The sequence below is a fragment of the Erythranthe guttata genome, chromosome 4 (assembly GCF_056151865.1).
Source record: "Erythranthe guttata isolate IM_541 chromosome 4, IM_541, whole genome shotgun sequence".
Taxonomy (NCBI): Eukaryota; Viridiplantae; Streptophyta; class Magnoliopsida; order Lamiales; family Phrymaceae; genus Erythranthe; species Erythranthe guttata.
Window position 1 is genome coordinate 16,110,509 of NC_142536.1, and position 10,915 is coordinate 16,121,423.

General features: G+C 41.2%; 1 protein-coding gene across 1 annotated transcript; it reads right to left on the reverse strand.

Annotated features, from left to right (window-relative positions):
* Positions 1 to 565: 565 nt before the first annotated feature.
* Positions 566 to 1,324, reverse strand: LOC105972531 (uncharacterized). Its single transcript, XM_088817566.1, has one exon. The coding sequence runs from the start codon at positions 1,322 to 1,324 to the stop codon at positions 566 to 568; it is 759 nt and encodes a 252-aa protein (XP_088673692.1).
* Between the last annotated feature and the right edge of the window lie 9,591 nt (positions 1,325 to 10,915).

The following is a 10,915-nucleotide window of genomic DNA, read 5'->3' on the forward strand; positions in this document are numbered from 1 at the left end:
AAGTTGGACTTATGCCCTTGATGTCGGCGATTGTCCATCCAAGTGCTAGCTTATGCTCTCGCAATACCTCCAAAAGTCTCTTTTCCTGTAGACCTGTCAAAGATGAAGAAATAATAACAGGTAAGGTCTCATGAGCTCCAAGATACATATATTTTAAATGAGATGGTAAAACTTTAAGCTCAAGTTTCGGAGGTTCGATCACTGAAGGCTTAAAAGTGACAGATAACGGGATCTCCGTCTCCAAACTCTCAAAGCGTGGTCTTGACAGCGGCTTTGCCGAATCCAACCAACATAATTGTTCCGTCACTTCTTCTTCTTCAACTGAAGTTCCTACACACAAAGATGCTTCCAACGGATCCGCAATTAAAGGTTCAACAAAATCAAAATTCAATTGATCTAACACATCAAAAGCAAAGCATTCATCAACCTCTTGAGGGTGTTTCATTGTACGGAAAACATCAAATTTAATCGTTTCATCCCCCAAAGACATAGATAAAATTCCGTTATACACATCAATTATAGTTCTACCCGTTCTCAAAAACGGTCTTCCCAAAATCAAGGGAATTTATTTATCTTCTTCCATATCAAGAACTACAAAATCTGCAGGAAAGATGAATTTATATACTTTAACTAACACATCCTCTACTATTCCCTTTGGGTATATGAGTGATCTATCGGCTAACTGTAACGTCACAGATACCAATTTTATATCTCCTAATCCCAAACTTTGAAAAACCAAGAAAGGCATGAGATTAATACTCGCACCTAAATCTATGAGAGATTTTGCAAAGAACTTACCTCCGATAGCGACTGGAATCGTAAACTTACCCAGGTCTCCAAGCTTTGGTGGAATTGGGCGCGTAAGAATGGCACTGCATTGTTCGGTTAACGCTATCATCTCATGTTCACCGAATTTTCGTTTCTTTGATACCATGTCTTTAAAAAATTTCACCCAATGAGGCATTAGTTCAAGTGCTCGAGTAAAAGGAATATTAATATGTAATTCATTCAATTGCTCAAGAAAACTTTTGTAATACGACTCATTTTTCGCCTTTATCTGGCGTTCAGGATAAGGTACCTGAGGGGTCGGCTTAGGCGCAACGACCCTTTTTTCACCTGGTGAATCTGTCAGAATCTCTGCTTCTTTTTCTTGTTGCTCCTCCCCATCCTTGCTTGTTGCCTTCTTCGCCACTTCTTCTAATTGTCTTCCATTCCTCAAACTTACGGCTTTGCACTGCTCGTTGGTGCCCTTTCGAGGGTCTTCCGTATTGGACGGTAGTGTACCGGCTGGCCTCGCGTTCAATTGGGTCGCAAATTGGCCCATCTGTGTTTCCAAATTTCGAATGGAAGCTTGGGTGGTCGTCATAAATTGGGCCAAAATATTTGCGAGGTCTCCGCCTTGAGGTGGTGCTTGCGGCTGATTTTGGAATCCGGGCGCTGGTCGTGAATAATTAGGCGGTTGGCCTTGAGGGGGTGCTTGCCTTTGTCCCTGCTGATTTCCTCCCCACCCAAAATTAGGGTGATCCTTCCATCCCGGATTATACGTGTTGGAGTACGGGTTTCTCTGTTGTCGGTTGGCGTCATGCACATAATTTATCGACTCCGTTTCGTCTACGCCTTGATCGGGAGCTTGGACTGCATGGACTTGCTGCGTCTGCAAAGCCGCTACTTGCTTCGATAGCTTCTCCAATTGGGCCGTGATTGCAGTGACTCCGTCTAACTCCAAAATTCCTCCCGTCTTGACTGCTCCGCTATTCGACCGGTCCGATGCTCGCATGTATTTATTTCTGGCGATTCGTTCCAAGAGCTCGTATGCTTCGTCATAGGTTAAACTCATGAACATACCTCCAGCTGTAGAGTCGAGCACTGTCCTCGAGTTGTCTTGCAGTCCATCGTAAAATATTTGCAGTTGGCGCCACTCTTGTAGTCCGTGATTCGGGCACCTCCTCACTAACTGTTTGAACCGCTCCCACGTCTCGAATAATGCTTCACCGGCTTCTTGTATGAAGTTTTGAATTTCTCGCCGGATTCTCTCAGTTTTTGTTGGTGAGTTGTATGTGTTCATGAAAAGTTGAGCAAGTTGGGCCCACGACGAGATGGAGTGCGGTGCACGAGTTTGCAACCATTCTCGGGCTGCTCCTTGTAGGGAGTGCTTGAACAGGCGGAGTTGCAGTGCTTCGGGTGTTACTCCGTTCATTTTGTGCGAGTCACATGTTTCGAGAAAGTTGACCAAATGGAGATGTGGGTCTTCATGAGCCAATCCGCTGAATAACCCATTGTTTTGGAGCATCGTGAGGAGTCCCGCTCGAATCTCGAAATTGTTGGCTTCAATGGGGGGCTGCTGGATGCTTGATTGGAACCCATTGAGTGTCGGAACGGTGTACTCGTGCAAGGCTCGTTGGCGAGGCGGTGGATTGATTAGCTGGCGTTGCTCTTGCTCGATAACGACTTCCCCTGCCGCATTTGGTAGGCGCCCTTGGACACCTCCCCCACGATTATTCTCGTCTTCCATCGTTGCGGGAGTGTTTTGAGCTAACCGTTGATTTCTCCTGGCTTGCCTAAACGTTCGCTCAATTTCGGGATCAAGAGGTAGCAAGCTCGTGTCGTGTCCTCTTCGCATAAAAAGTACCTAAAACAAAATAAAAAAAATAAAAAAATAATAATAATTAAATAAAATAAAAAAAAAATTGGCTGAAGTAAGAAAAATTGCTCAAATTTAATATTAGGATAAATAAATAATTTAGCCGTATTCCCCGGCAACGGCGCCAAAAACTTGTTGGGTGCTAAATACCAACACGCAAGTGTACGTATCACAAACAAGTAGTTAAGTAGACTCGTGAGAGTCGGATGTCGATCCCACAGGGAATACGCAAATTATTTAATCCTAAGTACCAAATCCTAACAATTGTGATTTTTATCCAGCCTACGCAGGGTTGTCAATTTAATTAATTAAATAAATTAAACTAATTAAGAAAGCAAGTAATCACGAGAAAATATCAATAATAAACGGATCTAGGATTTTATCTCCCCCCTATGCGATAATTCTTCACCCGATTAATCTCCTATCATGCAAGTTACGATTCTCGATTATTAACCCAAGACACGAAATTATTCATAACGAGCTGTCGCCGTGCTATAAACCTATTATTCATAAAAGATTCACTATATGTCTATGCAAACCTAGTATAAATAAAGCATTAAATAGCAAGTCTCGTAAACGGCTACCTAAGGTATTATCTGTATGTCTACGATAATACATGCAATTAACACACACATTCGGTGAAAAACTACTCGAAGGCTCTCCTATCCCTGTTCTAATTATTAAAACGATCTGTCAATCAATTCTAACAATAACAAATAGCAACATAAGTTAGCTACGCTCATGCACTAAATACGATCAAGATAGAGGAAATAATCGAAAAATTAAACTTGCATAAAAGTAGAAAAATAGGTTCGAATTACCATATAGGGTTCCAATAAAATCCTAGAATAAAAACTTAGCTACTCATGTTCGTAACGAAAAACATAATAAAAATACGAAAATTCATAAAAATCAGAATAGAAAAGGAAAAAGGAAAACTAGGATGAAGAGTCGTCAAGTCTTCGTCTTCGTTCTCTTGCTCCTTGATTGCGTGTAGCAAAGATAAAAACTAAAAAGTAATAATAAAGATAAAAGGTAAAAGATTCAAAGGTTCTCCTAATTGTGTGCTTGTGGCCTTTAAATAGGGTGCAAAAATATAATAGGGCGGGTTTCCTTGTGTAATTAAACTTCCTTCACTGCGCCCCCACGTCCATCCGGACGGCCGTGCGAGATTATGCTTTAAAATCCGCACGGCCGCGCGGGCTTTAATTCTGCAGAAATCTGATTTTTTCATTTTTGGCCCACTTTTTCTCTGAATTTGCAGTTTTCACCCCAAAAGTTGCCAATTCTTCAATTTGCACCTAAAATACAAATAATAGCCATATTAAGCACCAATTATCGTAAAAACACATCAAAAGCTCCAATTAAAAGGTACAATTAAGTGTATAAATATACACTTAACAGGATTCTTGCCAATGTCCCATGGGGTTCGTCTCTCGAAATCCATGCGTCCTCAAACGCAAATGGAAATCGAGGAGATGAAAAGGACACCTTATGCATCTGCTATAGGAAGCATAATGTATGGCATGCTATGTACCCGACCTGATATTGCGTATGCTGTGAGCGTCACAAGCAGATATCAGTCCGACCCCGGCCCAGCCCATTGGAAGGCTGTGAAGGACATTCTCAAGTACTTGCGAAGAACTCGAGATTTGTTTTTGGTCAATGGGGATACCGAGTTGAAATTAGAAGGCTTCACGGATTCTAGTTTTCAATCGGACGTGGATGACTCGAAGGCATCAGATGCTTCAAAGGAAGGGTCATGGATTAGGAAATTCATCCAAGAGTTGGGTGTATTTCCGAACGCTAGCGATCCAGTACAGCTGTACTGCGATAACAACGGAGCCGTAGCGCAAGCTAAGGAACCAAGAGCTCATCAGAAGTCGAAGCACGTGTTGAGAAAATACCATGTGATCCGAGAGATCATTGAGAGAGGTGCAGTCAAGCTAGACAAAGTCACCTCGGAGGACAATATTGCAGATCCCTTCACAAAGCCATTGTCAGGATCAGTCCACGAGAAACATCGAGAGTCGATGGGACTTAGATTTATGAGTAGTTGGCTTTAGGTCAAGTGGGAGATTGTTGGAGTAGGTGACCAACAAGCCAACTTGTGGCTGTGGTCTTTCCTTTTATCTTGTAATAAAACAATCGTTTTTCGTTCGTAATAATAAAATATTTCATTTGGCATTCTATATCTCTTATCCCATGCAAGCAGCATAGATATAGTCCTAACGAGTTACTCTATTACTGTGAGTTGGTCTAGTAGAATCGTGAGATAACTCAGCAATGTAATGTAACTGTTAAACCTTGTTCCTAGTCGATGGGTTACGCCAATAATGAGAATACCGGCCTTTCCCTTTTGAGACTAGCACTTAGTGTATGTGTACTGCGTCTCATCAGTCCTCGGTGTTGTGACATCGGCATACTTGAGTGGGTACTCATACTGGATGAGTTCACTGAACTCCCTCGCCCTAGAAATCTATAAGTGGTTCTCATTCATCGAGTAATAGGTTTCTAAGATATAGTTGTACACCATTAGTCCTTAAGACCCAGACATCACCGTGACTTCACTAGAGGACCGATTGTATCGTGACCTGTCCCTGAGTCCCACCGCGGACCGCTCCAAGGGCCAACGTTCGTGCAATCCGAAATCTAGTGTGAAGTCTGTGCATTGTAGTAGGGGATTCGAGCGCTTGAGTAGTCATGGATGTCCTGTGTGTTCTGACGGTTTATAATCCATGGAATCTCTGGCCAGAGTTGATAGTGGGGTGATTAGGGAAATGTGTTTCCCTAAGTTGCACACGAACAGATTGATAATACCTAGAACGTTCGCACGGTTATTGAACTTTATAAGAGGTCTCGGTGAACCAATGCCTCTAGTTCAATCGGGACATGTGCTACGAAGGGATCGTACTGTACGCTAACTATATCATAAGGTTCTTGCAGGCACTTCATTTGTATCTAGGGAATCATGATGCGTAGTTGCTAGACGCCAATCTTGATTCATTGGGCACCGATTTGATCGGGATTAGGTAAAATGAGTTTTACTCTAATCGGGACTCTTGGGAGGAGTTCGTATAAGAACAATGTGTTGTTCGAATCACAAAGAGTTGTGAGCCCACGGCTAGCATACACCTGAACCATTGAGGGTCACACTTCTCGTGTAATAAGATCCTTGATAACAACAAGCATAGATTAATGTGTTAATCTTTGAACGATTGGATGTCGATATGATTGAATCCAAGATTCGTAATTGTGAATTGCGAATTGGAATAAACGTGAAGAAAGAGAAATGCGGAATTTGGTGAACTTTCTAAATTGGGAAGTTTCCCGATTTAGCAAGTCCACTGAAATGGAAGTTTCCAATTTTGGAAATTGGAAATTTTGAAGAGGCACTCGTATCGACGAGGACTTTGAGCTCGTCACAAATATAACTTTGTTATAATTTTGTGGACGATCGTTTATGAGAAACGAGGCCGACGAGGGAATGTGCTTAATGCATCAGTGGGTCAAGCCCAATGACTTAAGCCCACTAGGGTTGAAAACCCTAAGTATAAATAGACCTCAAAAGGAGTTTTGAGATCAGATTTTTCAGCACAAAACCCTAGCCGCTCAAGCCCTAGCCGCCCCCTCTTCGGCCGTTGCTGCCCCGGCGCGCCACCGCCGACCACCGCCGGAAACACCGCCGGTTTTCTCTTCTTTCTCCCTCGTTTTATTCGTGTTGTTATCTAACTCGTTTACATCTAGTGCTGTAGTTCGAGTGGGTCAAAATATACGAGGTGAAACCTAATTGGAGAGGAGCTGCTGCCCCGACGAATCCACGCACCGCCGCACGCGCCGACACGCCGCTCACGCGCCGCCGCTGCTGCTGCCACGCGCCGCCGCTGCTGCTCCCGTTCACCGCCGTTCGTCGCCTGCTGGATCAGCTTGGTCCAGCCGTGAGTTGCTGCCCCGTGGATTGGTAATTAGCAGCTTGTACGTGACTCGTTCTAGGATTTCGATTCGTCGAAATCGCACGCTACAAGAGGTAGATGAATCGAAACTTTCGTAAATTAATTCGAATATGTTTTTGCTTGAATTGTAATTTATGATTGTGAGTAATATGTGATTACGTGTTTCGATTTCATTGAATGATGAATAAGCATGTTTCGTGATTTTCGGTTTTATGTATTTTTCAATTAAATCGATAATTACCATATGTATGGCGGAAGCGTTAAGGTACGTTGACTATGTGATTAGTTTTGCATGTAATCGAAACTAGTTCGATATAAAAATTTTAAATTCCGCTGCGTATACATGCACAATCCCCAACAGTGGTATCAGAGCCACGGGTTAATCGTTTATTTGTCAACGTGTTTATCGTTTTCGAAAGCATGCTTCGATTTGTTGAATTGTTGAATTTTTGGTGTTATCAAATTGGGTGGTTTAATATTAATTAAATATTTTGAATATTTCAGAAAATATAAAAAAATTTAATTTTAAAAATTTCGATTTTTGCTGCTGTTTTTCAGCTGACCGAACCGGCCCGGTCGAACCGGTCCGACCGGTCCGGTCAGCGCAAACAAAAAAAAAAAAAAATATTTATTTGATTTTCTGAGAATTAATATTAAAATTAATTGATTTTTAATTTTTGAAATTATTTATCAATTAAACCCAATTAGATAATTGATCCATTAATTTAATTTGAATTCAAAGAATAGTGTTGGATTAATTATTTAATTTAATCGTTAAATTAGTTTAATTAATGGAACACAAATTGAATGGCAAATAATTAATGGACTTCATTCTTATTTGAATGATTTATGAATGAAGGGAGTCCGTTAATTATATTTGCAATTTATCGTATTAATTAATTAATTCATGAGATGAATAATTGTGATTAAGTACGATGATGATCGTATGTCTCTCTTAGGATCAATATGCGTTTTCCACATACCTAGAGAACATAGTTGTAGGAATCACAAACGATCATAACCTAAAACTTCCGATGAGCTAATAAGATTTAATAAATAAAATCCCTCATTCTTAATCAAGAGAATAATTATCAAGCTATAAAGAAAAACCAAATTGTTGAATTTTTCTTTCCTTCTACCAACAATTAAATTATGTGTAGCCTCTCATAATAGTGCAGTAAGCCGTGTTAGCGGGGAGTGCTATTGTGGGATAAGCTGTAATTTAATTGACATTAGATGGAGATACGGTCATAGATAAAATTATGTTGGATTAATGTGGTCGGCTAGATTAACTAGGGATTGCATTAGTTTGATATAGTTGGATCTATGACATCTCATATTGGTAGGCTAGACTTGACACACGAAGATTTTGATATTCGCTAGATTAACTTAGGTCATTATCAAGTGTGAGGTAAATCGATCTTTAGGGTCACATAGTGATGTGATTGATAGTACTCTACCTTTAGGCTTATGTAATCGGGATAGATTAACTACGGGTTACATTAGCGCTATTGGACCTAAAGCCCATTAAAGAAAAATAAGTTTTCTCGATTGTCTGCTAGAGGGTGGTGGAATTCGATAAAATTAGTGGGAGAACAATTAAAACATAAAAGTCCAAAATTTTAATTGTAACGATTATTACGAACTTAAACTCTAATTATTGTCTTCTTAAATATTTCTCAACAACAATGTCCAAACATCCCCTTTCCTCAATCCTCGACCAAAACAAACTCACCGGTCCAAACTATTTGGATTGGCTTCGCAATCTGAAACTTGTGCTCCAAGTAGAGGAGGCGCAACTGCAAGGCTTACCTCGATCAGAAACGTTCTGAAAAGGGTACGTATTTAGTTGAAGTTAATTCGTCCGTTAAATCTTCTGCTTGGGTATTGGATACTGGTTGTGGCTCACATCTTTGTAAAGATTTGCAGCTCATGACAAGAAGTAGGAGGCTTAATGTGGGTGAGACCTACCTAAGAATGGGCAACGGAGCAAGGGTTGCTGCTGAAGCCATTGGGACGATTTATCTTTATGTTTTGGATTCTAGTTTTTCCATTGTTTTGAACAATTGTTTATTTGTTCCGTCACTTATTCGAAACCTTGTTTCTATTCCTGTTTTGGATAATGAAGGTTTTACTTTTGTTTTTGGAAATTCGATTTGCATTATACAAAAGGAACAAAATATGATTTGTAAGGGACAACTTATAAACAATTTATATGAACTGAATCCAAGTGAAATACCTATTAACGTTATATCAGCAAAACGAAAAGATATGAGTCTTAACCCCGCACAACTTTGGCACGCTCGACTAGGTCACATTTCCTTGAGAAGGATGAACAAGTTTGTCAGTGAAGGAATGTTCTCCTTGGAGGACGTTAAATCACTTCAAACTTGTGTATCCTGCCTTAAAGGAAAACTGACCAAGACTCCCTTCAAAGGGAAGATGGAACGGGCCGAGGGTCTTTTGGATTTGATCCACTCAGACGTGTGTGGTCCACTAAGCGTTAGTGCTAGGGGTGGTTTTAACTACTTCGTTACCTTTACCGATGATTATTCTAGGTATGGTTTCGTATACTTAATGAATTATAAGTCTGAAACTTTTGAAAAGTTCAAAGATTTTAGACACCAAGTAGAAAACCAACTCGGTAGACGTATTAAGAAACTACGATCCGATCGTGGTGGCGAATACTTAAGTACTGAGTTCATAGACTATCTTAAAGAGAATGGGATTCTGTCTCAATGGACTCCTCCTGGAACTCCTCAACTTAATGGAGTTTCCGAACGTCGGAATCGAACACTGTTAGACATGGTTCGATCTATGATGGGGTTCACCGAGCTACCGGCATACCTGTGGGGTCATGCACTCCTAACTGCCGTGTATTTGCTCAATAGGGTTAATACCAAAGCAGTTGACTCCACACCTTATGAACTTTGGCACTCCAAGAAACCCACGTTTAAACATATTAGGATATGGGGTTGTCCCGCTTACGTGAAGCGGCTAGTGGGAGATAAGTTGGATGGAAAATCCGACCTGTGCTATTTTGTGGGGTATCCCGAGGATTCCATGGGATACGAATTCTACTATGTTTCCGAGGCAAAGGTGTTCGTCTCGAGAAATGCCGTGTTCCTTGAGAAGGAATTTCTATCGGATAGAAAGGGCAGTGTAGTTGATCTCGAAGAAGTTCGAGAACCACAATCTGAAGTTCAAGCACAACAATCAGATAATGAACCAATTCAACAAACCACTAACATGCCTCCTGAACCGTCGCTGCGTAGATCCGAAAGAGTTCGGAGAGCGCCCGATAGGTTATTCCTCGTTGATGAAGTTGACCAAGGATGTGATCCTAGAACTTTCAACGAAGCTGTATCGGATACAGACAAGGGACATTGGCTTAATGCCATGAAATCCGAAATGGACTCTATGTACTCCAACAAGGTATGGACCTTGGTAGATCCACCCGAGGGAATTGTTCCCATAGGCTGCAAGTGGATCTATAAAAAGAAAATTGGAGTAGATGGAAAGGTATCGACCTACAAGGCAAGATTGGTAGCGAAGGGTTATACTCAAAAGCAAGGAGTTGACTATGAGGAAACCTTCTCTCCAGTTGCTATGCTTAAGTCCATTAGGATTTTGCTGGCCATCTCTGCGTGGTATGACTACGAGATATGGCAAATGGATGTGAAGACCGCTTTCCTTAATGGGGACATTGAGGAAGAAATTTACATGGCGCAGCCAGAAGGCTTCATATCTTCTGGAGATGAGCAAAAGGTTTGCAAACTCCAGCGATCCATTTATGGATTGAAACAAGCATCCCGTAGTTGGAACAAAAGGTTCGACACAACTATCAAAGAGTTTGAATTTGTGAAAAACCCGGAGGAACCTTGTGTCTACAAGAAGGTTAGTGGGAGTGCAGTGACTTTCCTTGTACTTTATGTTGATGACATACTACTCATTGGGAATGATGTAGGGATGTTGCAGTCGACTAAAGTATGGTTATCCACACGTTTCTCGATGAAGGATTTGGGAGAAGCATCCTACGTATTGGGAATACGGATCTATAGAGATAGATCGAGGAGATTGCTTGGCTTGTCCCAATCCATGTACATAGACACCGTTCTTAAACGGTTTAGCATGGAAGAATCCAAGAAGGGATTCTTGCCAATGTCCCATGGGGTTCGTCTCTCGAAATCCATGCGTCCTCAAACGCAAATGGAAATCGAGGAGATGAAAAGGACACCTTATGCATCCGCTATAGGAAGCATAATGTATGGCATGCTGTGTACACGACCTGATATTGCGTATGCTGTGAGCGTCACAAGCA